This window comes from Gopherus evgoodei, chromosome 10 (genome assembly GCF_007399415.2).
Source record: "Gopherus evgoodei ecotype Sinaloan lineage chromosome 10, rGopEvg1_v1.p, whole genome shotgun sequence".
In the NCBI taxonomy this organism is placed as follows: Eukaryota; Metazoa; Chordata; order Testudines; family Testudinidae; genus Gopherus; species Gopherus evgoodei.
The window spans coordinates 50231757-50259109 of record NC_044331.1 but is presented as its reverse complement, the minus strand read 5'-3'; the positions used below and the strand labels follow the sequence as shown (position 1 = coordinate 50259109).

The 27353-nt window shown below is 46.4% G+C and overlaps 1 protein-coding gene across 3 annotated transcripts in view; it reads left to right on the top strand.

The window, feature by feature from the left end:
* Positions 1 to 27076, top strand: part of PIGQ (phosphatidylinositol glycan anchor biosynthesis class Q) — a 55415-nt gene extending 28339 nt beyond the window's left edge. For all 3 annotated transcript variants that reach the window (XM_030577411.1, XM_030577412.1, XM_030577410.1), the window contains 7 exons: positions 11825 to 11951; positions 12999 to 13152; positions 15586 to 15697; positions 17160 to 17240; positions 18284 to 18398; positions 22822 to 22883; positions 26667 to 27076. In XM_030577411.1, the coding sequence (XP_030433271.1) occupies positions 11825 to 11951; positions 12999 to 13152; positions 15586 to 15697; positions 17160 to 17240; positions 18284 to 18398; positions 22822 to 22883; positions 26667 to 26819 (804 nt within the window). In that variant the 3' untranslated portion in view covers positions 26820 to 27076. The remainder of the gene's footprint in view (positions 1 to 11824; positions 11952 to 12998; positions 13153 to 15585; positions 15698 to 17159; positions 17241 to 18283; positions 18399 to 22821; positions 22884 to 26666) is intronic.
* Positions 27077 to 27353: the final 277 nt, after the last annotated feature.

The following is a 27353-nucleotide window of genomic DNA, read 5'->3' as shown; positions in this document are numbered from 1 at the left end:
CTGCAGTTTGTTTCATTTCCTCCTTCCCGCCCCCCTTCCTCGTCCCTCTTCAGGGACCCCTCTCATGAGCAATTCCTTCGGCAGGAGGTGCAGACGCTCCTCAGCAAAGGAGCTATAGAGGCGGTTCCGGAAAACGAGAAAGGCAAGGGGTTTTATTCCCGCTACTTTCTGATCCCCAAGGCCAAGGGAGGCCTCAGGCCTATCCTCGACCTGCGAGAGCTCAACAAATACCTCGTGAAGTTGAAGTTCCGCATGGTATCCCTGGGGACCATTATCCCATCCCTGGATCCGGGAGACTGGTACGCCGCCCTCGACATGCAGGACGCGTATTTTCACATTGCCATTTGGCCACGCCACAGACGTTTCCTCCGCTTCGTTGTGGGGGCTCTTCATTATCAATTTGCAGTCCTCCCATTTGGCCTGTCCACGGCCCCGAGGGTGTTTACAAAATGCATGGCAGTTGTTGTGGCGCATCTTCGGCGCAATCGTGTCCACGTGTTTCCTTATCTGGACGATTGGTTGATTCGGGGCACGTCGGAACAACAAGTCAGCAGCCATGTCCGCGTGATCACCGGCATGTTCGCAAGTCTGGGCCTCTTGGTAAACACAGACAAGTCCACCCTGATGCCCACACAGAAGGTGGAATTTATCGGGGCCGTCCTGGACGCCACTGTGGGCAGGGCCTTGCTGCCACTGCAACGATTCCAGACCATGTCGGCGATCGTTCAACGTTTGCGGTCAGCCCCATTGACGTCAGTGCGGACATGTCTAACCCTGTTAGGCCACATGGCGGCTTGCACCTTTGTGACCGATTACGCTCGGCTCCGCATGAGGCCCCTCCAGCTGTGGCTTATCAATCATTACAGGCCGTCAAGGCAGCCGTTAGACATGTTAGTCACAATCCCCCAGAAGGTCTTAGACTCTCTTGGCTGGTGGCTGGACCAGTCCGTGTTATGTGCGGGTCTCCCTTTCCACCCCCCTCAGCCCATCCCTAACAACGGATGCCTCAGATCTAGGCTGGGGGGCCCACCTAGGGACCCTGCGGACGCAGAGCCTGTGGTCCCAGGAGGAGGTGGGGCTACACATCAACATGCGGGAGTTGAGAGCGGTCCGCCTTGCTTGTCAAGCGTTCTGTCATCAGCTTCAGGGTCGTTGTGTCGCCGTGTTCACGGACAACACGACGACCATGTACTATATCAACAAGCAGGGCGGCACCAGGTCCTCCTCCCTGTGCCGCGAGGCGATACGACTCTGGGACTTTTGCGTAGCCCACTCCATTCACCTCAGGGCTTCCTTCCTCCCCGGAGTACGGAACACGCTGGCGGATCGATTGAGCAGATCCTTCCTGTCACACGAGTGGTCCCTCCGCCCGGACGTCGCTCTCTCCATTTTCCGGAGGTGGGGTTATCCCCGGGTGGACCTCTTTGCGTCCAAGGGGAACAGGAAGTGCCAAGCGTTCTGCTCCTTTCAGGGCAGGGAGCCGGGGTCGATAGCGGATGCCTTCCTCATCCAGTGGTCGACCCACCTGTATTATGCGTTTCCCCCGTTCCCTCTGGTCCACAGGGTCCTGCTGAAGGTGCGCAGGGACAGGGCTCACGTGATCATGGTGGCCCCGGCATGGCCCAGGCAGCACTGATACACCATGCTGCTGGACCTGGCCGTAGCCGACCCAGTTCCCCTGCCCCTTCATCCGGACCTGATCACCCAGGAACACGGGACCCTCTGTCACCCAGACCTGCAGTCGCTGCACCTGGCGGCGTGGCTCCTGCGTGGCTGACTGGTTCTGAGCTGCGCTGCTCCACGCCGGTGAGGGAGGTGCTCTTGAGCAGCAGGAAACCGTCCACAAGAGCCACATATTCGGCAAAATGGAAGCGCTTCTCCTGTTGGTGCGTAGAGAGAAATCTCCGCCCTATGGAAGTTTAGGTGACCGACATCTTAGACTACGTTTGGTCCCTCAAAGGGCAAGGTCTGGCCATATCGTCGTTGCGAGTCCACCTAGCAGCTATCTCCACCTTTCACCCGGGTGCGGATGGTCGCTCCGTTTTTTCTCACCCAACGGTGTCGAGATTCCTTAAGGGGCTGGAACGTTTATTCCCTAACGTCCGTCCCCCTGCTCCAACCTGGGATCTTAACCTGGTGTTGTCCCGGCTCATGGGGCCCCCCTTTGAGCCGTTAGCTACTTGCTCCCTGCTTTACCTCTCTTGGAAGACTGCCTTTCTAGTAGCTATCACCTCAGCTAGACGGGTGTCGGAACTCCGAGCTCTTGTGGTAGACCCCCCATATACGGTCTTCCACAAAGACAAGGTGCAACTGAGACCACACCCTGCCTTTCTACCCAAGGTGGTCTCAGCCTTCCACGTCAACCAAGAGATATTCCTCCCGGTTTTTTTCCCGAAACCTCACTCCTCAGGCAGGGAGCAGCAGCTCCACTCGCTTGATGTCCGTAGGGCTCTCGCGTTCTACGTGGAGAGGACCAAACCCTTCCGCAAATCCCCCCAGCTTTTCGTGGCGGTAGCGGACCGTATGAAAGGGCTTCCTATCTCCTCCCAGAGGTTATCCTCTTTGGTAACGTCCTGCATCAGGACCTGTTATGACTTGGCCCGTGTCCCTACGGGCCGTGTGACTGCGCATTCTACCAGGGCGCAGGCGTCGTCGCTGGCTTTCCTCGCCCGTGTGCCCATCCAGGAAATCTGTCGGGCAGCGACCTGGTCATCGGTCCACACCTTTGCTTCCCACTACGCCCTGGTCCAGCAGTCGAGAGGATGCGGCCTTCGGAACTGCAGTGCTCCATGCCGCGACTTCTCACTCCGACCCCACCGCCTAGGTATGGCTTGGGATTCACCTAACTGGAATGGATGTGAGCAATCACTCGAAGAAGAAAAGACGGTTACTCACCTTTGTAACTGTTGTTCTTCGAGATGTGTTGCTCACATCCATTCCACACCCGCCCTCCTTCCCCACTGTCGGAGTAGCCGGCAAGAAGGAACTGAGGAGCGGGCGGGCCGGCAGGGATATATATTGGGCGCCATGGCGACGCCACTCCAGGGGGCAACCTGCCGGCCCACTGGAGTTGCTAGGGTAAAAAGTTTCCGGTGAACGTGCACGCGCGGCGCGCACACCTAATTGGAATGGATGTGAGCAACACATCTCGAAGAACAACAGTTACAAAGGTGAGTAACCGTCTTTTCCCATTAGTGTTTACTTCATTAAAAACATTAAAGAGATCCATATCCAAATCAGATCCCGACAGTCTGTAGCACACCCCAACCACTACCTCAAGAGAGGCTCTAGTAGCTTTCTTCCCCAATGTGATTTTTGCCCAGACAGACTCTGTCTTATCCATTCCATCCCTTCTTATTTCTTTACAGTCTACCTCATCATTGATATACAATGCTACTCCACCACCTTTGCCTTTATTTCTGTCTTTCCTAAACAGCACATATCCTTCAATACCTATAGTCCAGTCATGACTGCTATTCCACCATGTTTCTGTTATCCCTATAATATCTGGTTTCACTTCCTGCACCAGTAACTCTAGTTCCTCCCTTTTGTTACCTAGGCTCCTTGCATTGGTGTACAAACATCTTAATTCTTGCTGTTTGGCTTCACTCACATTCTTTACCCGATCAGGCCCAGACATTCTACTGCCAGTATCACCGATTAGAATTGTATCTACAGTACCCTTTCTCCGTATGTCCTTTCTCCTACCCACAACAGTATCCTTTCTTGTCCCTCTCAATGTTAAAATCCAGCATGGAGATTACCTGGACATCTCCCAACCATCTCTTCCCAATTCCTAGTTTAAAGCTCTTTTAATCAGTTGTGCTAGCCTCCATCCTAGAAGTCTGTTTCCCTCACTACTCAGGTGAAGTCCATCCTGAGAGAACAGTCCTCTGTCCATGAATGCTTCCCAGTGGCCAGACGTCCCAAGGCCCTCCTTATAGCACCACTGCCTGAGTCATCTGATTGTCATAATCTTGTCATACCTTTGTTGCCCTTCTCTAGGAACAGGCAGAATCCCACTGAAGATCACCTGAGCCTCCAATTTCCATAAGTGTCTTCCCCAGCCTGGCATAGTCTCCCTTGATACGTTCCAGTGAGAATCTAGCCGTATCATTCATTCCCACATGAAGGACAATCAGCGGATTCTTTTCCGCTTCTGTTAGGATCCTCTTCAGCCTCAGGTCCACATCCCATATCTTAGCACATAGCAGACAGCACACCCTTCTGTTCTCCGGATCAGCTCTGGTTACAGACCTGTCTATTCTTCTCAGTAAGGAGTCCTCAGTCACATAGACCTGCTTTTTCCGGGTGAAGGTGCTATTCTCTGGTCTATCCCTTGTTCCCTCTGGCTGCAAGTCCTCTCGATTCCTATTCACCCTTGCAATCCTCTGCAACCCATCCCGTATCCTCCTGAGGCTCATGTTTGGTGTCATCTTCATTGACTCTTCCCCTCGCCTTTTAGGGTTAGCTGCTCTTCTCTTATTCCTTGCCCTCTCACCTTCAGCAACCACCTGCTGTGCCCCTTCTTCATTTTCCACCTCCAAAAATCTGTTCCTGAGCTCTATTGCGCCTTCACTAGCCCATCTTTTCCTCTGCCTGGTTCGCTTAGTCACACGCTTCCACCGTCCACTTTCCTCACCCAGCAGTCTCCCCTCAGAGTTCTTTGGTCCTGCTTCCATCTGCAAGTCTGAGCTTTTCCCTTCTGCCTCATCATGTCTTTGTGCCATCATCCACTCAAACCCTTCTAAACTTGACCAGAGTTTCCACCTGCATCTCCAGTCCTCAGATCTTTTCTTCCATCAGGCAGCACTTCATGCAGACAAAACTCTTTTCAGGCACCCCCTCCAGGATCACGTACATGCCACAGCTTCCACATCCAGTCATCTTCATTGTGTCTTCCACTGCTTGGGTCACTACAACTGCTGCCTCTGTATCTGTCATAGGCTTCCCACCTAAATCCTGTAAGTCTGGGAAACACAAACCAACACAAAACACCACCACCCACAGTGAAACAAACCCCCAACAAGCACCAAGACGCTGCTAGAACACTGCACACTCCCTTCAGTAGCCTGTGTGTTCCTCTGCCTGCCTTAGTCTTCCCCCAAACACCCCTTGTAAACTTCTACTCAAACTCCCCTGTTTACAGTTCTGTTTGCTGGCTCCTGTGTCACTGCAGCTGTCTATGCCGCTGCCTGCCTGACTGGCTGGCTACCTTTATAGGACCCCTAGTCAGAAAAGCCCCACTCCCTAAACAGGGCTCAGCTTCTCTCCCAGCACACTGCCCCTACCAGCCTCCACACGTACAAATACAACTACAAATAGCTACACATAGCTTCTCCTCCAACAGAAGTCCCACTCAAACTCCCCTGTTTACAGCTCTGTTTGTTGGCTCCTGTGCCTGCATCCTGCTCTTGAGTTGCCACATTTGCGTCATGATGTTGTGTCAATATGTGCTTCTTCCATCTTTTTGTGGCTCAGCATTGTCACATATTGGTGAATACCGTGATAAGGCTGCACAGCATCATCCCTTCACTGTCCCTTCCCTTTGGTTTCTGGAAAAGAGAGGCAGATCTTTCCTTTTGTCTTACAATGCCTCTGCTGCAGGAGTCCTCATTTTACTGTCTCCAGCTTCTGGATGGTAAGGGGTTCCCAGTCCAACTTATGAGGAATTCCATCAACTTATTTTCTCTTCTTCATCCATTTATTGGGAGGAACTCACAGCTGCTCTGTTGTTGGTCCCTTTGCTCAGTGCTCCTCATCTAATAACATATTGGGCAAAATTAGTTGCACTCCTGTGATCATCTTTCTGCATGCGATGCAGACACAGCAAGCAAAGTGTCTATCATGCACTTACCAGACAAGAGCTTAAAGCAGAGGTCTCAAACTCAATTTACCTTAGGGCCAGTGCCAGTCCTCAAATCCTCCCAGCGGGCCAATGTCACTCATGCTTCCCAGAACTCGCCCCCCCAAACTCTGACCCCCCAAAAAACTCCACCCCTCCCCCACCTGCCTAAGGCTCTGGGATGAAATTTGGGTGGGGGAGGAGGTCTGGGGTAGGGGATTTGGGTGCAGGCTCTGGGAGGGAGTTTGGGTGCAGAAGGGGTGAGAGGTTGGGCTCTGGGAGGGAGTTTGGGGAGAGGAGGGGGTCTGGGGTGCAGGCTCTGGGATGGAGTTTGGGGGTTGGGGGAGGTGGGGACAGGGCACAGGCTCTGGGAGGGAGTTTGGGGGTGGGAAGGGTGTGTGGGAAGGGGGCGCAGGCTCTGGGAGGGGGTCAGGGGTGCAGCGCTTACCTGGGGCTCCAGGGCAGGGGGGCCTCCGTGTGCCACCACCCCCACAGCACCCCATTGGTCGCAGGGGCGATCAAGGCCGGGGCAGTGCACGGAGGCACAGCCCCGCCCTGCCCCTGGTCCACAGGAAGTGGCCGGCAGCCACTGGAGTGAGCAGGCAGATGCTGCTCACCTCCGCTGCACTGCCAGGGCCCCTGAAGGGGGAGCGCATGGGGGCAGCAGGTGGGGCCAAGGGAGAGACCCGGCCCCAAAACTGCAGAGCTCCACAGACCACACTGGGGACGCTTGTGGGCCGCAGATGGCCTGCAGGCCGGGTGTTTGAGAGCCGTGGTTTAAAGTGTCTCATTGCTATTATCTAGTCAAACTTTCAAGGGTGGGCCCAGTTTCAGCTGTTCAGTGTTCCGGGGAAAGGGGAAAAAGAGGGTGATGGTTGGAATACAAGTCTCCCCTTCTAATATTTGATCCAGTGGTAGGATTAATATGAGGCATAAACTCTCAACCTTTTTATGCATTGTTATTCTGAAGTCTGTTCCCATGTGGAGATGTTTCAGCTGGAAGATCACCTGCCCTGTAGTGCTCTCTGCAGTCTGCTTGCTTAGCAAATGTGAGATGACAATGGCTTTGGCTCAGTTCCTGTGTGCACAGGTGGACTCAAGAAGTGTTCTGTCTGCCCAGTGTCTATGGCAGATGGACACTCTCCTGCTCAAAGTGCATTGGACCGCACCACCTGTCCTGGATGCGCATGCTGTAGGAGTTTCTCATTTTCTCCTCTTGAATCATGCAGATAAATCATTCACTCCCACTTGGATGTTGCAATATCCATTATTTCCTTCTGGCCCCTTACTGAAGTAGCCTGTGATGTCTCAGAAATACAGAGAGGTGTGCACTCAAGAGCTTACTTCCCTGGAGATTTGAACTACTCCCTTGCTGTATGTTCTTCTCAGTTTGCCCCTTCCTGTTTGTCTAAGGTATTGCTTTACTGGTATGTCCATGATTATCAGTGAGATTTCATGCCGTTTACAATTTCTCCTTGCGTCAGGAACTTGGTTTCTTCACTGTGGGCTCCATGGGCACATAAAGTGCCTCTAAAGTCACTGGGAGCTCTTTCATAGACTTCAGAGGGCACGGATCAGTTCCCAAGTGCTCATAAAAGAGGCGGGCCTGAGCCATCCAGAAATATCACCCTGATGACTTCAGCACATGTGGTGCAAAACAGCACCATTTTGTTTTCCAGTATGACAGCAAAATCTCTGATCCATGCTGCAGCGGGTTTCCGCTAGCTGCTGCATTTCTATCTGGCATTTGTTATCCGGCACACTGGAGCTCTGTCAGGCTGGCAAGAAAGAGGGGCAGGGACAAAAGATTTGCATTTTAGGAAAGAAACAGCATGAGGTCATCTTCCTCCACCAGCCTCTGTCCCTTGGTTCTCAGCTGGACATGCTTTTCAGAGAGGGACTGACACTATAAAAAGAAGAGGCAAACACCTCAAGAGACCCCTCCTCTCTCTCCTTGTCCATCTCACTCTTTGCACCTGTGATGACCAAAGTAGCAGCCGTTGGCCCCGGGGGGCGGGGGGGAATCCTGACTTGGAGAGTTTGGTCAGTAATACTGTGGAATCATGTGGTGAGAAACTTTGTTTTAAATCTAATGTCGTTTGTCAGGCACTAGAATGAGTTTTAGCTTTATTTTTCTTGTAGCCATTTCAGACTCCTGTACCTCATTGCTTGTACTCACTTTAAAATCTCTCCCTTTGTAGTTAATAAACTTGCTTTGTTGTTTTATCTAATCTAGTGTGTTTAAGCTAAAGTGTCTGGATAACTCCATTTAGGATGGCAAGTTGTGTGTATATTATTCTCTTAAAGAAATAATGGGCTTAATATATTTGGACTGTCCAGGAGAGGGCTGGGCAGTATAAGGCATACATTTCTGGAGGAAAATGTGGGACTGGGAGTGTGTTGGGGCACCCTGCTGTATAACAAAGGCTGGTGAGAGTCAGGGGGTGACTGGCAGGCTGCAGTTACACAAACACATTTGGGAGGGACCTGCATGCTGGCAGGCTGTTTGTGAGCAGTCCAAATTGGAAGCTGCAACAGTAAGGCATTGCAAGGCACTCCAGGTTGCATAGCAAGGGTGACACAGCCTCCCACTGGTGTGGATTGCACTCTAGTATGTCACACCTTCCCACCAGCCCTGTCCAATGGCGTAGCCAGGTTCTAAGAGCATGGGGAATGAACATATAAAAAAAAGAAAAACCCAAGTCTTGCCGCCGAAGACTGAAGAACCCGCCGCTCCGAATTACCCGCCGCTGAATTGCCGCCGAAGACCCAGAACGACTGAAGCACACGCCGCCGAATTGCCGCCAACCTGGAGCTGCCTGTGGGAAACCCGTGCTGGATTAGTCCTTAGCCAAGCAAGGTAGCAGCCCCCCCCCCCCCACGGGCACAGGGAGGAGCATCACCTGGCTGCCACAAAGCAAGGACAGAGAGAGCAGGAGAAGCACCGGCCACAGGAGCCACTGCCGCAAGATGCATGGAGCCTGAAGTGAGTGCCGCCAAAGACCCAGATGTGCTGGGAAGCGCCGAGTGAGTGCTCAGGGGAGTGGCTGCTCCCCCTGCTCCCCCGCAGCTGCGCTACTGGCCCTGTCTATGGAGACAAAAAATAATAGTATCAGATTGGTAGCCGTGTTAGTCTGGATCTGTAAAAAAGCAACAAAGAGTCCTGTGGCACCTTAAAGACTAGCAGATGTATTGAAGCATAAGCTTTCGTGGGTGAATACCCACTTCGAAAGCTTGTGCTCCAATACATCTGTTAATCTTTAAGGTGCCACAGGACTCTTTGTTGCTTTTAAAAAAATAATAGGTATGTCATTTTCTCCTTTTCCAACTGCCAGCACTGTAAGCCCAACCTGCTGTATGAAAATCAAGCTGTGCTCCTCCCTCATCATTCATTATCCCCAGGGATAATGATTCAGCACTTAGTTGACAATTGTCAATAATGCACAAGGCACCGGCTCCAGCTCCCTCTTTCACAGCTTGACTAGCTGTTCAGTGCTGACTATAATAACAAGTTGTTTTTGTCAGTAAATGAAGCAGGTGTGATTCAGAAACATCTAAAGAGTAGCTCTGTGCAGTATAAAAGGCCAGTTTTGGAGTCAGCTGTCTGAATGTATAGTGGAAAATAACCTTTCTTAGTTCCATATCTGCCCTCACCTCCTCCTACACACCTTCCCACTTTCTCTGTTCAACCCAAGCTTCCCTGCTGGCAGCTCCTGACTCTGCCTTCTTCCAAGCTGCCCCTTCTCCCAAAAGCCTCACAATGGATCTTCTGCACTAAGTCCTCCTCCCTGTCTGAAAAAGAAACAAAACCTTCTAACTCCCTATCTTCTCTGTGAAGTGTTGTGGTTATAAAGGCTAATCCCCCACCCCATGCTGTCTGTGTTCCATATTAGTTTTGCTCATGGATTTAAACTGCAAGCTCTTTGGGGCGGACACCTGTTTATTATCTGTCACAGATCATGCCCCAATTAAACCATGCTGAATATTTCTGATCCTATACTAGTGAATGCATCTCAAGTCATTCTTTAAAACAAGTCCCTTGTCAGTCGAATTCTGCTAATCCATAAATAAAACAAGGAGATAATATGTTAATTTCATTATTATAATTATTAGTTCTAGTCCAGAAGTGCCTAGAAGCCAAGGCCCGTTGTGCTAGGCACTGTTCAAACATATATCAGAAAGACAGTTCTTTTTAGCTTTTGAACAGCTATGGTTTGCTCTGAGTTTTATGAGACCACCCATTAAGAGCTCATCCTTGCCTGTGCTTGTGTCCTGCTACCTGTCCTGAACGGGCCTGTCATTCTCCTTTGGTGCCACACCACTGTCAAAGTCTCTGCTGAGAAGAAAGGTGCACTGCAGTTAAACAAGAAAGTCATTCCAGACTGAGCTGATCTAAACCAGTTTAGCTGTGTTCTTAAGGTTAGTGATGCTCCTACAGCACCTTAATGAAATGACTTCCATGTAATGTACTACATTTAATCTATTAATATCTGACACATTCAGTATTAACGACTGCAGCTAGAAGATGGGACTCTTAAAGTCATGTATTTTAGTCTACTTGCTGTCAATTGGCTCTAAAGCATCAAACAGCAAAAAAAACCCCACAAGACTACACCCCAAGGCCTACAAAGCAACAACAGCCAAGACACCGTGCAGGAATGCTTAGCAATAGTCAGGATTTAACTGCAAACGGGAGTCATCTAAGGACTTCAGTAATTTTCCGTACCAGAAAACAACCTTGCAGAAGGACTGCTCTCAACATTTAAATATTTAATTTAAAATTTAAAAAAAAATTCCTTTTTGCTAAGTTACAGCTGCAACACTTTAAATATTAACAGAGTTCTATTTATAAAGTATCTGGCACTTCTTTCTCAGTGAGGGCCAGGTTCATTGGTACAAGCCAGCCCTGGCTTGCAATGAATGTTTTAAGGGATGTGAGGGCAAAGGAGGGTGGATGAGATGAACAGACAATCCTGTTGGCAAGGAAAACTGTGTTCATGTTGAAAATGTACTGCTACTGAACTAGAAGTATGTGTGTCTGTTATGTTTATAAATTCAGCAATGTCTGTGTGACTCTAGGATGAAAAGACATTATGCACATGTATCATTGGGAGATTAGGTCCATAATCCATCAATCTTGGGTACCAAATCTAGATTCTCCTGCATAATCCACCATTGTAGGCATGTGTTTGATTTTGGTTATGTATGTGATTTGGGCACCTAACTCCCTTTAGGCTTTCTCTTCACTGACATAAAGATTATTTTTTTTTGATCGAGGTAACAAATGTGATAGTTATCTTGTTGTACAAAGTGGAGACAAGGCACTTGTAGTGTTTATTGCGAGGCTACTACCCGAGATCAGTCCTATGCCCCCCTCCTATGGCTGATCTCACCTAATTTATGTCGTGGGAAACACTACAAGTGCCTTGTCTCTACTGTGTTTTTACAGCAGGATAACTGCACCATGTTATTGTCAATGAAGACATAACCTCAAGCTCTTCTGAAAATCCCAGCCTATTTGTGTAGCAGTCTTCCTCTGACAGATTTCTCCACCATCTTAACTGTTTGATCATCTCTAATATATGTTACTTTGGGTAACCTGTTTACTCAGCTCTCAAGAGTTATCATTACCTCATGAGAGCCTTCTGTGAAAATCACTCAGGTTGCTCTTCTCCCTGCGAAAGGGTTGTAAGAAGCACAATCTGTTTTCTAATTTCTGACAAGGCTTCTAAGGAGCTCTTGCTCTTAGGTGGTGATATCTTAAGATTCAGAAAGGGGTCACTGGCTCATCGTGAGGTATATGCTATTTCTAATGTAACTCCTATAGTATTTTTTTGTGCCTCTGAGGCAGTTTTTCCCCAAAGGTTTTAGCTTTAGAAAAATCTCACCATTCCTCTATCAGTGCACGTGAGGAGTGTTGCAAACGTACAGTGTAATAGCTTTCCAGTAACTAACATTGCTTGTCTCCTTATGTTGTAGCATATAGCCAAAGAGCTCCAGGACCTGCTTCAGTGGCTAATGGGAGTGCCAGCTGGTTTAAAAATGAACCGGGCTTTGGACCAGGTATTGGGCCGGTTCTTCCTTTACCACATTCACCTGTGGATTAGTAAGTGCAGTTGTTTAACCTTTCATCTTTCCTTCTCACTTCTCCCTCCCTAGTATCTAAGATTGTCCTAGTGATGTATGATGAATCAAAATTTTCATTGCATGGACATACTGGTCTGTGAATCTTTCTGGTCTGGGAACATGAGCCAAATTTGGATTCATGAAATCGACACAGGGAAATGATGCAAATAAGTACAGTGCTCACCTAGTTACTTTGCAGAAAGTAAAAGACATAGTGGTGCTAATTTATTTCGCACCAGTGATTGTTGGTGCCCAGGCGAAGGTCCAGGTTCCCCTATAGACTTTTTCATCTGCCCTACAAAGGGTAGTGTAATAGCATGGTGGTGGGGAAAGTTTGAGGGTTTAAGTACAGGACCTGTCCTGTAACTGACTTCAGTTTAATTTACAGCACTTCTAACTGTCTCATGTTTGCGTTCTTCACCCCACTTTGAAACAGAAACTCACTGGTCATAAGGATATTTTTTATGTTGGAAAATAGCCACGTTGTACACAGAATCCTGTGACTGTCTCCTTCTGTTAATGAATGAAGCAGAGCTCTGGTTTTCCAAGGTTTCACCCTACCTTGACGATGATCAGAGAAGCTTCGTGCCACTAAAAATGTTGCACACACCATTTTCACAACAACTCCTTTGCGGTGGTTTCTGTTGGAGTAGGAGATTTTGGTGAAAATGTATCAGTAATTGATTAGTATGTTCCTGAAAAATGTACCCAGAGGATTAAATGAATAACAAGCTGACCTTGTCTGGACAGGGTGAGCAGGTGTTTGTGTGTCTCACTAAAACTGCCACACCTGGGCTGAGAGGATCAGGAAGGAAATGAGTGGTATTTGCCAGTCATTGTAGATATAAGATGGCAGTCTAACAGAATTTGCTGTTTTTACTTTCATATGATCTTGATTCTGATCTCTGCAACAACATTCTGCGAGGGGTGGGGGAGAGAGAAGCTGAGGCCATCAAGTGTTTCATCTGAGGCTCCAGAGAGAAAATAAATACCCTTTGTACAGTGTTACTCTTCCAACTTTCACCAGGCTATATCCACCTGATGTCTCCATTCATTGAGATGATCCTTTGGTATGTTGGCCTATCGGCCTGTCTGGGCCTGACTGTAGCGCTTTCCATCCTCTCTGACATCATTGCACTCCTGACCTTTCATATCTACTGCTTCTATGTCTATGGAGCCAGGTGGGTGTATTTGACCTGTTTGTTTCTCAAGTATATCTGGCCCAAACATCATATTGGGCCTAGCATTGAGATATACAAGCATCCTAAGTGTCTTAGATATAAATGTCTTCTCCCTTTCGACTGTGGCAGTTAGAAAAGTAAAACTATGCTGAGGAGTGGAATGAGAGAGATCAATTTGCCCTGGAGTCCTAGATTTGAGAAGATAACTTGTGTTTAAGGCTATTCCAGAAGTGACCTCTCCAGGCCCTAGGGTCACCAACCCTCCAGATTTGTCCCGGAGTTTCCAGGAATTAAAGATTAATCTTTAATTAAAGATTAATCATGTGATGTCATGTGATGAAACCTCCAGAAATACATTCAACCAAAACTGGCATCCCTACCTCTACCTTGCTTCAGAGGATTGCATCCATATGGATTAACCTGTCTGGATTTTCAACTGCAATATTCAGATTGCCCAATTTTGTGGTTAAATTGCTGCTGTATTGCTCCCTCTGCCCCAGTAGAGGGCCACGTGCACTTTACAGTCACAGGGAAATGGGTAGGAACTGGGAAGGCCAAGGATATATGTGTAAATGGCTGATGCTCATTCTGCCTTTCATGTCATATTCTGTGCTAGGTATGTCAGAGCTATTCTTACAATAAGAATTCAAAACAATATGTTCTGCTGGTGATCTACATTAACGTGGGGGCATCCTTTAAATCACAAACAGAATAGCAGCCTTATAGAGGAAACAGAAGAGCTGAGGGGGTAAATAGGGAAGCTTCTCCCTAATAAGTATAGAGACAGCATTCTCCCAGCGGATGGTGGGGAGGTTAGAGGTCTAGTACATTGTGTAGGACAGACGGAATTTCAGAGGAGGCTGCCCAGGCAGAGTTCATACGTAATTCTGGAAATGGTTAAAGGTAGAGAGACGTCTAAGTTAAGAATCTTACTGTTATCATTAGAGAGCTTAGGACTAATAGCAATATTGCCTAGTAGGAAACTTATCCACAGAGCTCTTTTACTTGAAGTCTCTCCTTCTGGCTGCAGAGAGTGCATGAGGGGATCTGTTCCTCTTAGGGACAGGACAAGGTGAACAGGGGCAAAAAGGTGGAAGCTTTGTCCATGCCTAGCACTTCTGTCTTGTGGGCTTTGACATGCCAGTCTGCACAGTTCTGTATCCTTGTTAGAAGAATAGCTACACAAGACACTTCATCATGAGGCCTGCATCAAACTAACTCAGCTGTTGAGAATGACCCCTGGTGGGGAGGGGGAACCAGGCAGTGAGCTCAAATTACCCAAACAATAAAATTACCACAAAATCCTGGAATTGAACAACTAGGAGGAGAAGTTCTGCAGCAAATGAATGCTGTTTAACTGGCGAATTCACTGGCCAAGGAAACATGGAGTTCTTGGGGGGTCTGTTTCCAAGATAGCCACATGGTTAATAAATGACACCAGGCATACATATACAGGTAGACACAGAAGATGTGGCAATATCAGACAGGCAGGTCATTGACACTTGACATTAGGTCATTGATTGCTTGAGAGTGGGCATGTGCAGTATGAGTCAAAGGACTGAGACAAGTGTGCACCAATCAGAGGAATTTGGTGCACAAAAGTTGAGTTGTCTTGGGAACACTGTAGCCCGTGGATTACTGTGCTGTTCTGAGCTTTACCAGCTCGTTAGTCGCATTATACTAGTCTCTTTAGGCTTTATGCTCCTTTCAGCTGTTTTCCTTTGTTTTATAAGATTTCCCCACTTCCACTTCCACAATAGCAGTTTAGTGTTTGACTTGACTATATATTTTAATTGTACTCACAAAACTATGCTAAAAGAACAGTAGGTTTGCAAAGTCAAGCACTCCAAAGTTAGGAAATGCCAGAACTAAAGTGGTCTGTGGAACCGTTGTGCATATGCACTAGGATAAACTCTTTACATAGGAATTATTATTAATTATTATCTCTTATAGTACTTTTCGTCAGCAGATATAAGTAGATTGCAATCTTTAATGTATTTATCCTCACAATATCCCTGTGAGGTAAGTACTAGAATATATCTCCATTGTACAGACTGATGGGAACTGAGGCACAGGAAAGCTAAAGGTCTTGCCCAAGGTCACCCAGGAAGTCTGTGGCAGAGCAGGAAATTGAACCCAGGTCTCCCAAGTCATAGGCTAGTGCGCTAACCACTATTTTCCCCTGGCTCCTTCAGTGCACAGACTGGACACTGCTCACTGAACGAGCAGCTATTCAATATTTTGTTTTATCTTTGGTCAGTGTGTTTTGTCTCCTTGAATTTGTGTGACTTCATTAGGTTCACATCCTGCCCTTGCTGAACTGAGAGAGAGAGAGAGAGAGAGAGAGTGTGTGTGTGTGTAAATTGCAGTTGCTTTGTGGTATAGCTGGGGATCTCTTAGTTCTAATTTGTGGTGCTTCTCCCCTTTGCACAGGCTCTACTGCCTGAAGATCTATGGTTTGTCATCTCTCTGGCGCCTGTTTCGCGGGAAGAAGTGGAATGTCCTGAGACAGCGGGTGGATTCCTGCTCCTATGACTTGGATCAGGTAGTGGCAGAGCATCAAGGAGGTGCTGTGCTACACAGTCCTGCAGCATGACCTGATCTTGCCTCATTTCATATTGGGTTGCAGACTACCAACTGCTCCATTATATCCAAATTGAGTACAGCTCTTGGCAAATTGTCCGTCTGCATGGCTCCTTTCTATTGTACCCCAGATTCATCATTCCTCCCCAGATTCAAGGGAACTGATCCTGTGAGGTGCTGAGCAGTCGTAGCAATGTCAGTGAGAGTTGCAGATGCTCTCTACCTCTCAGGGTAAGGGTAGAGGAGTGGATATGTGGGAGCGAAACAATTTAAATAATTATAGTGGTGCCCAGCAGTGTTGCCATAGTAACATGCTTCTTAGTGTTTCTATTAAAAGACCCTATTTAATTCACGTTGGGATGGAGCTTGGCCCACACGTTTTCACCAGCATGTAGAAAACATTTTTCTAGAATAGTGTATATCTGCCTTTTAAACTCTAAAATGTCATGGAAACAACATGAAAGTTGGTCAGAGCCAGGCTCCTCTGGCCTGATTTAAAAAGAATAATTTAAATGGTGCTTAGTAAAAAATCTTCTTGACACGTTATTTTATATTTTCACTTACCTTGAGAATTGCAGGTACACACAGAGAGTGCCTAGCTTCATTGCAGCTTCCGACTTCACGTTTGTAATCTCTGCTGAAGTGCTATTTGGTAACTTCCGGGACCAGTGCATCTCAGTGAATTGCAACAGATAATCTTAAGCCTCTTACACAATGCTGGAGGAGCTATTTTTCCTCTTTTCCCCATTGACAGGAAAGTAAGAACGTCAGTTTCAGAAAGGCTGTGTGTGCTACTGCAGGGTTCTATCCCATTGTATATTGATGATAATGGGTTTGGCGCTAAAAGCCTCATCCTGCTGACATTGAAGCCAGTGGGAGTTTTGTCATTGGCTTCTGTGGGAACAGGCTTTCAAAGCACAGACGTGAAAAGACTTTCTGAGATGCTAATACATGATGATTTTGCTAAGTAAAGGTGGGGGATGAGAGGAGCATTTATTTGGAGAAAAAAAAAAAAAGCTGTAAACTAGAAGTTGGCCAGGAGTGAGTTATAGTGTATTTCTGGTTATGTGCTTAAATCCATGATGTTGATCTGCCTCTGGGGAAGGACCCTCTGGGTATTATACTGAAGAAATGATGATGCATCATTATCCTGTATCCTCTCTGTTATGGAAAATGGAATCTAAAGCTAAAGAGTCAGGTTGGAGCTATGTTGATTTATGCTAGGCATTTATTGAAGGCGGGACCACTGGAAGTATTCAGAGTAATACAGTATTATTCACCAACTAGATGGGCTCAGAAGCAGTGGCATGGGAAGCCGGGTATTGAGAATCTTTCACATGCCCACAGTCTAACCACTTAATGCTGTCTAAATTTCTTGTGCCAGTACTCTACTAACAACAGTTTATTGTGTCTTTTTCCCCCAGTTATTCATTGGCACTTTGTTATTTACAATCCTGCTATTTCTTCTGCCCACGACTGCACTGTATTACTTGGTGTTTACCCTGGTAAGATTCAACCTTTAGAGATGGTCATATCTCATCTATGTATGTGAGTGAAGTGTAAAAAAAGATCCCTAGTCATTTTCCCCCATCCCCATACAAATATATTCCTATGACTGTCCCAGGAAGGGTTCTTGCCCGCAAGCAATGTGGACCAAGCAGATGGAATTCAGGATACACACTTGTGTTTCTCTGAAGGGAATTCCCAGAAAATCGAAGTCATCATGACAAACTGCCCCACTGCCTTTCCCTAGAGCCATGTTTACTCTTTCCCTCCCATTTCCTAGGGTGGCTACACCTCTGGTTTGACCGAGAACTTTTCCGTCCAGAAATTAACCTTTTCCATTAAAATCTACTTGGCAAGACTTTTGGGGAGGGAATCGGACTCTTTGTCCAATCTGACCAGTCCAATCTGAGACATGGATGCACGTTTTTCCACTAAAGGCTGGAACTGTCACATAATTTTAGCCCCTCTTTTGAAAGGGAGAAGGGTAAAAATAGTACAGGACTCAAATGAGTTTGACAGAAAAAATGATCAATAGTATGACAAAAGGAGGTGCTCAAATCAGCCCTGGCAAGGGGCTGTGTGAGGATACTAAGCAGAGAACTCGTTTCTAACTGGTGTGCTCCCACTTAAATGCTCTATAAAGGGATTCTTCAGTCACAAGCAAGGTATTTCTAGAGACAAGGGTTTGCACCTATTTACCAGCAGCTGCTAGACAGAGCGATGGATGATACTGGAAACAGAAGCATGAACTCCCCACATCAGCCTTTGATATGCTGGCCAATTATCTGAAAGTAGAGTATACCACATGCTTTTGCCACTGGCACCAAGGTTACTGTTATAGACCTAAGGCAAGATTCTTAAGGAGCCTGACTCTGACAGGGTGGGTGCTTAGCACTTTCTGAAAATCTGACCCATTGAAGATGCCTTGTGGTGAGCATCCACAACTTGAAGCCCCCACCAATTCACTAGTCCCTTCTGATATTGTTAGCCCAACTGCTTACCTCAGTCCTGCCTGTTTACTTAACTAACTGTTTCTTTTTAGCTCCGTCTGCTGGTGGTGGTTGTGCAGGGCCTGATCCATCTGCTCGTGGACCTCATTGACTCTCTGCCCCTTTATTCAGTCATCCTTCGGCTCTGCAGATCCTACAGACTTGCAGGTTGGTCCTACACCACCATACTGGCAAAAGCACAGGCTTCTGCTTTCACAGTGGTATTGTGAGTGGGCTTGATCGAATGCACAGGTAGCTTATTGCACTGAAAGAGTCAGGGTGCCTGAAAAGTACTCAGGTTCCTAATGCAAAATTCATGCACTTGTCAATACTATTAACCAGTTATCCTGCGAAGCCTGATGATAAAGTTAGTGGAAACTAATGTGACACTAAAGCTGAGTCATAGGCAACATTATAAAGAACATTGAAACAAAAGGTACCATTCTACTATACACCTTTTAAATCAGTTCGGCTTATTTATAGCAGAACAGGCCAGCTGGATCAGGGACTGGTCCAAACCTCAAATCCTCTGATATTCAGGTAAGTTGTTAACTTGTGCTTTTCTCTTTAATTTTCACCCGTCCCTATGTGGCTGGGAACCAAGGTGGAGATATACTTCAAGAGAATCTGTTCTTCAGAAAAGTTAGATCCTCAGGTTGCACTGACTTCTGTGGAGTTACACTGATTTGCATTAGCTAAGGATCTGACCTGTGGTTTCTAGCTTAATTTCAGAGCCCAAGAACTCTGGGTAACTTTCAGATAAGCATTCCCTTTCTAAGGTTAACCTGTTGCCATTTCAAAGTTACTTTCTGCCAAGCCACTGTTTGGTCCCAAAAAATGGCTGTCAGACTAAAGGATAGCACTGAAATGGGGTTAGCTGAAAACAGAGATAGCCTATTTGATTTAAATTGGTTGAGCTAAACCACAAGCCCCAAGCAAGTTTAAGAATATGAAGCACAGAGTTCTAAAAGCAACAACGTGAAGAGCTTGATCATCACGGAATCAAGGCCAGTCATGAAATAGAAAGGAAGCCCGAGTCAGCTGATAGCGGCCTTGTCTATTGGAGAGATGCCAGGCTCAGCTTTGGGAGCGAAGGTGGCGAATGCTACCAACAATGTTGCTTTCCAGTGCCTGTTGTCAGTAGGTCTCCATGTATTGGCTTGCAGGAAGTTCTTGATCTGCTAGGAGCTGTCTTTGTGAGACAGAAATGCAGCTGAAGAAAGTTGTCCAGTAAACTGCAAGTGATTAGCTAGAAGGAAATCATGTTGATATTGATAAATAATAGATAAATAACTTTTCTATGATACAATCCAGCCTTCAAGATGAAGGAAAATGAAAATATATTAGGACCTCTGTTCAGGAGGGACATCATGGGAGGTCATCTTTTAGGGTTTCCATGGTCTCTGACCACCCCCAATCCAAAACAGGAACATTTTATCTGAGAAAGGTGGGGAGAGAAAGGATCTGATCAAAATTCAAAGCAGAGATAGCTCTTCAAGAACCAGCATTCTTTCATTTCCCTCCTTCTTGGTTTCTGTCACCAATTACTGAGTCATGTCCCAGTGGTATTGCTTTTTTGGCATATGTTACTGAGCAGTTGATCTTGGAAAGATCATGAAGGTTGTTTCAACACTCTGAATTTCTTACTTTACTATCATTGAGGATTTAGTGCAGTGTTTAACTGCAGCTCAGTTCAGTCCTGACATCTGGCCTCTGATTTCCTTGGCTTAGACCAGGGGTGGCCAATCTGAGCCTGAGAAGGAACTAGAATTTACCAATGTACATTGCCAAAGAGCCACGGTAATACGTCAGCAGCTCCCCCCTACCCCTACCGCTCCCAGCGCCTCCCACCCACTGGCAGCCTTGCCAATCAGTGCCTCCCCCTCACTCCCCACACCTCCCAATCAGCTGTTTCGTGGCATGCAGGAGGCTGGGGTAGGAGGGAGTGAGGGCATGCAGGCTCAGGGGAGGGGGCGTGAAGGGGTGGAGTGGAGGCAGGGCCTGTGGCAGAGCCAGGGGTTGAGCAGTGAGCACCCCTTGGCACATTGGAAAGTTGGCACCTGTAGCTCCAGCCCTGGAGTTGGTTCCTATACAAGGAGCCGCATTTTAACTTCTGAAGAGTCACATGTGGCTCCAGAGCCTCAGGTTGGCCACCCCTGGCTTAGACTCTGAATTGACAATACTCTAGTATTCATGTCACCTAAACAAGTGTAGATGGGTAATGATCAATCCATAGGTTAGGAGTCTATAGATCTTACTCCTACACACCTAAAGTGAAATGTTTTTATAAAACCACCTGGAAATCTATCAGAGCTATAGTCCTCCAACCAAGATTGCTGTACGCCCAGCAGTGACCAAAGAGAGACAGACTGAAGCAAGCTGTCCTGAATTGGGGTGGATATGCTGCATTCTGGGGTTAGAACAGGTTTTCTCTTGAAAGTGGCATTATGTAGTGGGTGAGACACTGCACTGAGAGTCAGGGAAACTGGGTTTTGTTTCTGGCTCGGCCACTGGCCCGCTGTATGACCTTTGGCAAGTCACTTCACTGTCCAGCCTGGCCTTCAGGCAGGAGACGCACACGTGTTCTTGCTCTGCTAGTCCTCTCGGCAGCACTTGATACTATTTGATCACTCCTGTCCCATCTCATATAAGTTGCTAGCATGAATAGAAGTGCCCTGAAATGGCTAAGAGACATCCTGTCAGACTGAATGCAGAACATCACTATGAGCAACCATTCTTCCTTCTCCAGAGTCCTCACCTGCTAACACTTGCAGGGCTCAGTCTTCTACTCGGTACTATTCACTATCTATATGAAACCACTGGGAGCCATTGAGGCAATGTGGGCTGAAGTGCCAGCAGCCTGCAGATGGCACCCGGTTCTACATCTCCTTTATGACAAATGTAAACTGCATCATTTCCCAGCTTTCATCAATGACTGACTGGAATAAACACCTGGACAACAAGTTCCTGGCTTGAGCTGAACCCAGACAAGACTGAGGTGATGCTGGCTGGCAAATGGAAGTGCTTCAAAGATCTTGCCTGCTCTGTAACGCTCTGCACTGTCAAGGGAATCTACTCTCAAATTTCTTAAGTCCCAAGCCTTGGGGTCCTTTTGGATTCCTTGGTGCTGTTGAATGCCTAAATAATCACGGTAGCAAAAAATGCCCGCTACCATCTGTGTCTGGCCAGAAGAGTGTGCCCCATCCTATTGGATAGAGACCTGCCCATAGCGATCCATTCATTCATGACCACCAGGCTTGATTACTGAAACTCCTTACATCTGAGAATGAAGCCACAAGCTACAAAATGTGGAAGCCTGTCTGTTTAGCAACACAGATCACCAGAACGCATCATCCTGGTGTTTTGCTTTATGCTGATTCCCCAATTAAGCCAGAATCCAGTTCAAGGTTTCTATCCTGATAGTCAAAGTGCCCCATGGGATTGGCCATAGCTACATGAGAAACACCTCTTCCTCCATCACCATGACCTTCCAAGACATTTACCTTTCACTGGAACAGTGAAACTGTCATCCTATAGGGGAGGCTCATATGGAGAGTGAATTCCCTACTCTAAGGTCTGGTTGCTGTGTAAATTCTGCTTTACACAGGAGCTGGACTTTAGACAAGGGAATTCACTCCAACAAGAGACAAGAATGACCACAGGCCTCACCAATTGCAGAACTTAAATGTCATACTCCTTTGACTTAGCTTTCCCTTAATTTTCTACACACACACACAATCAAACTATAAACTAATCTAAAGATTAAGAACAGGGAGAGGTTATTTTTGTTTTTAAAAAATTTGGGATGCACTTAGATACTATGGTGATGGGGCCATACAAGTACTTATATAAAGGATTTTATTTCTGATTCTACAACTGACCTTGGGCAAGTCACTTCAGCTCTCTGTGCCTCAGTTTCCCCATCTGTAAAAGGGGATGATGATAATACAGACCTGTTTTGTAGGGGTGTTCTGAGGATTGATTTCTAGGGGGGCGGGAAGTGTTTTGAGAACCTCCAATGAAAGGCCCCTCTATAAAGTGCAAAATACTGTACTCTCCCTCTTCTAAATGTTACATTAAGCATTGTTTGTGTAGAATATGTCATAGCTTGGATCTACCATCTTTCCTGTCTGACTTTAAAGTACTGTGGGATTTAGCGAGCCCTGGAGGGAATACAGGAGTGAAAACTGGAGTGGCAGCTGCGGTGGTTAATAGCATGCTGAAAATATATGAATGGCTTCATTGTGGTCAATAGTCATTGATTGTTTTGAATTTACTCAAATGCCTTTGTGTCATCCACTATCACAGGCCTACCCTGACCTAGTCTGAAAGCAGAAGGGAAACATATACATGTACAGTAGCCATATGAAAAATGACTAAAGGAGAGCTTTCTGTCCCTCATTTACAGGGGGTAGAGCATTCCCCTTTTTTGCTGGAATACTAAGAGCAAATATAGATCTTTGTAGTTCCCTTGCTATGATCCCCAGGCTTGCTCTCTTGTGTGACTTTTAGGAAATCCCTTTTAACTCATTAATCCAAGAAGAGAATGGAGATTGTTCTCCTCCATCATGGTTCTTTCTTTGTTTTTCAGCTAGCGTGAAGTTCAGAGTCCTTGAACAGAAGCCTGGAAAACCTCTTCGACTCTTAATGCAGGTAAACCACAGGCTGCTTGATGCTCACAGTTGTGTCCTCTGCTATAGGATTCCCAGCAGGACTGTCCCTATGATTCTGACTGCTTAAGAAAGAGTTCTGATAGCTCTCCCAAGATGGAATTTTAGGGAAAAGCATCTCCAAAGTTTCAGTGGAGTTCTGGGATATGGAGGTGGGAGAAAGTATATTTCACCTTGGTGCTGCAGTCTATCGCTCCTAGCTAGTGTGCCTTGCTTTTGTGTTCATCTGGTTGGCTTCTAATGAAGCATTATACATAAGAAGCAGCATTCTGTATGTTACAAAATGAAACTTGAATAGTTGTGAGTAATGATGGTCCATCACGTCTGTGATTAGCATTATCTCACTGCCCTGATGTCTGCAGCTGTGCTTTAAAAAATGCTGTGCCTTGAGAGAGACAAAAAAGACTGGCCACGCTCAACCAGAGCAGCAAACAGTTAAGGAGAACCAAAACCCAGCTCTAGTAAGAGGGCCTTCCCTTCCAGATGAGCTGCTAAGCATGAGCTACCTAATGCACCAGTCAGCTTGGTTCATTGTAGACAGGAGAAGAAGTGTGGTTGCCTTGTGAAATGTTCTTAGTTTCATCTCGGGATTGTCCTGTGATGAGCTGAGCTGAGGGGAGGAGTCTCCTCCTTGCTGTCTCTCAAATATTACATTTTCTATCCTCTAAGGAACAGGTGTTTAAGGAAGGCTTTTCTGAAAATGGGCTGATATGGTGGCAATTTCTTATTACAAGTGCAGAAGCAATTGGGGGATCTCTATTTCCTGATCACTATTTGCAGAGCTAGTCCATTCTTGCAGTACAGTCCGCTGGTCAGTAGAATAGCAAGAAGCAAGACTTTGACAACAGTGGGCCAGTTTCTTTGCTGCAGCTGAGAGCCACTTGTTGCAGTGGAAGGGGGCCATCAAGAAGTCAGCTACAACTCATCTATACTTTCACCTGGTTCCACCCGCACTCTAACTCCTACTTGCATCTCCACATAGGATAGAGCAGCCTGGAGCTAGTCTAATCTGCACCAGCTGGCAACAGTTCTCCAGGTACCATCCACGAGCTGGGCATAGCAGAGCTAGAGTATGCTCTGACCATAGTGCCTGTTTCCTCTGCTGGGGCCAAGGGATGGCATAAGAGCCAGCTGCTCTGACTACACTCACAGGGATCTCCCCCACAGGGAAGGTGTGCACAGTTTCGGCTCTCTTTATGCCACTGGAGAGATGGAAGGCAATATGGTGGGGTTGAGGATGTGGCCCCAGTGATTATAGCGGCATGGTTGTGGCTGCTCCAGGTTAAAGAGATCAAGGAGTTAGTTGGTGAGCACAATAAGATCTTGGTCAATAGGCCCATCACAGAAAGGAATCTTCCTAACATATGGCACCATATATTGTATCAAGAGAGGTTCAGAAAGGCCTGGATAAACAGACCCTCTGTATCCTGGTCCCACCCCGAAAGGTCAGCACACAGTAAAAGTGGCTTTCTGCTGCAGTGTGGGGACAGTAATGCCAGGCAAGCCTGTCTCAGAAATCCGGTGGGCCTTACCACTATCAGATCAGGATTTGCAGCATGAAAATCTGGGAAACCTATTTCGACACAGATTAAAAATCACACAGTGCTACACTGAGCTCTCAGTGTAGCAGCTCATGCTATTTCTGTCCCCAGCTTCCATGATAGTCTTGCCTTGTGCCACCTGCCTATTATCCCCATGTGCCTCATTACGCCATGAAGCAATGCTTCCCCACACTGTGCCAAAGGGGACAAAGTTTGGGTGTGTGTATAATTGTGCGCACACGTACAAAATACAAGACCTGGATGATTGATGATTCTCCCTGTCTCTGGGCACTAAGTTGATCTAGGTGGCAGCAGATCAGAAACATATGACAATGTCATGATAGAATAAAAATGATTTGTAGACTAATTTGAATTTGGCTGTCTCTGCAGCTGGTTTATGAGGATGCTTACTTCCCTTGGGATTCAGCAAACGATTGTTTTTTTTATTTAAAAAAAAAGTTCAGTGTCATCAGAATGTAGAATCCAAATACAAGTATATTGATGAGAGCAGGAAGATTCCATTGGTGTTTAATTCACTCCAAAAAGCACTGTGCAACTTAGTATTTACACTGGGTTTTAAAATAATGTCTTCTGTAAACATATCAAATAATACTCCTGGTTACTAGCTATTGGCTTCCCTGATTTTCATGCAGTCAAGTTTTATAAAAGGGGATCTAGAGTATTTGACTTCTTTACAACTTTGATCCCTCTTTGCACATTCACCAAGAAATTTCCTTTTCCACAACAAGCTGTTTGGAAAGGGTTAAGCGAAAGAGGAAGGGAAAAGGGAACTATTCCATTATGAAACAAGGGAGGTGTATTTTATCAGTTTATATATCCTTGAACTACAGAGACTGTATAAAAGGAACTCACGACTGCAACTTCCCTAACAAAACTTTTTTGGTTTTATTTTAAATTTAAAACATGACAGTAAGATACTATTATGCTGTGCTGGGTTGAAAGCCATTTCTTATCCCTCAGTAGGTGAAATTCACTCCTATGCCACCAGTCCTCCACACAGATGTACATTTCAACTAAATGGGCATAGGAACATTGTGTCCAAATAGTCAGTGGCCACCAAGTGAATGTACAAGATGGCTCACTTCCCTAGCAACAATCCCTTGTCCTCCTCCCCAAATGGACCTGTTTCCATCTAAGATTTAACAGTGTGGCTGGAGCTGGGAGAATAGCTAGTAATAAAGTTATTCAAATGTTGCGTCTTTTTCTTTTGGCAGATTCCCCGTGATCCCCATCTTGAACAGATTAAATCTATTCAGAATTACTCTCCAATAACTTCAGTGATTAATTATTGGTCTGGAGATTGAGAATATTTGAAATTTGAGCTGCATTAGTTCTTTTGGGTTAGACAGACAAATCATAGTATGATTCTGTTCCCTGACTGGATGAGTACAGCTTTTAGATTTCTGCTGCAAATGCTTATCTTGACAAATTTAAACCTTGCTTCCTGTGAATCTGCTCAGTATTCACTTAAAATTATTTTTCCCTGAACATGTCTCATTCACTAGCAATTGGTACAAAGCAAATATGAAAGAGATGTGAACCCAACCAAAGAGAATTAATTTTAAAGTGTTACTGACTAGTCATGTGAAATGTTCTGTGGCATGCATCCAGTTCTAATTGGACTTGATGCTGCAAAAGGTGGAATAGGTGCTGAGTTTAGTATATGCGTAGGTTCATTGCTGGATCGGTGCCACAGTGCTCAGCCTCTTGCAGGATTGAGCCAATAATTAATCAATCTTACTGGTATATTCCACAGAAGTGCTGTAAAAATGTGTCCCCAAAAGAGTATTCTATTTAATGCCATATCTGTGGACATGGTTCCAGTACAGTTCCATTTTGTCAGGTAGATAAAACCTTAGCAGTGCTCTAAAACAGGCTTATGACTTGGGCTGTGCCTCTGTTTCCCTATCTGTAACATGAGGGTAACAATTCCTTCCCCACAGAGAGATTGTGAGGCTAAATTCATTTGAGATCTGCAGGTAGGAGGTGCTGTAGAAGAACAGAGTATTATTACATAGCCAGCAAACTCTTTTAACCCATTAGCGTGCAGCAGTATAGCTGGGAGATTCTAATAGGGTGTTAATGTGACTGTACAGAGGCAGGAAGAATTGCACACACACACCCTCTTGCTTTCCTCAGTTGTCCACAGTTCATACCATGACCCATTTTCATTGCCATTGTCCCTCTTCCTTCTCTACTTCCAGATAAACCCTCTGTCCTATGGCAGCGTGGTGCAGACCTACAGGCTCACAAGCTATGCTTGTTACCCTAAGGATTCCTGGAGCTCTCTGTGCAAGAAGCTGTTTGTTGGAGAGCTGATCTACCCTTGGAAGCATAAAGAGGAGAAGCAGGACTAAAGCGAAGCAAACAAGCCAGGCCTGAAAGAATGAGCCAAAAAACACCATTCAGACCCACTTGCTGCTCCAAGGACCAGTGAGCCTGGACCCAGCAGCTGCTAACTGGGACAATGCTATCAAATCCTCTGCTGAGACTTTGGTAGTATGCGAGGAGGGGCTGCATTTTAAGTGGGAGTGTTTTTATATCAGTGTTTCTCACACTTTTTTGTACTGGTGACCCCTTTCACATAAAAGGCCTCCAAGTGTGACCCTCCTTATAAATTAAAAACACTTTTTATATGTTTAACACCATTATAGATGCTGGAGGCAAAGGGGGATGTGGGGTGGAGGATGACAGCTCACGACCCCCGCTACTCCCCATAAGAATCTTGTGATTCCCTGAGAGGTCCGGACCCCCAGTTTGAGAATCCCTGTTTTATACAGTCTCTTTCAGCTTTCCCCTACCTATATGGCCCCATCCAGCTGACTTGGTTTCCAGGCTGTTCTCTGGTAATGAAGTGTTATTCTGCCCTAGATTACACTGTTCCTGCCTGG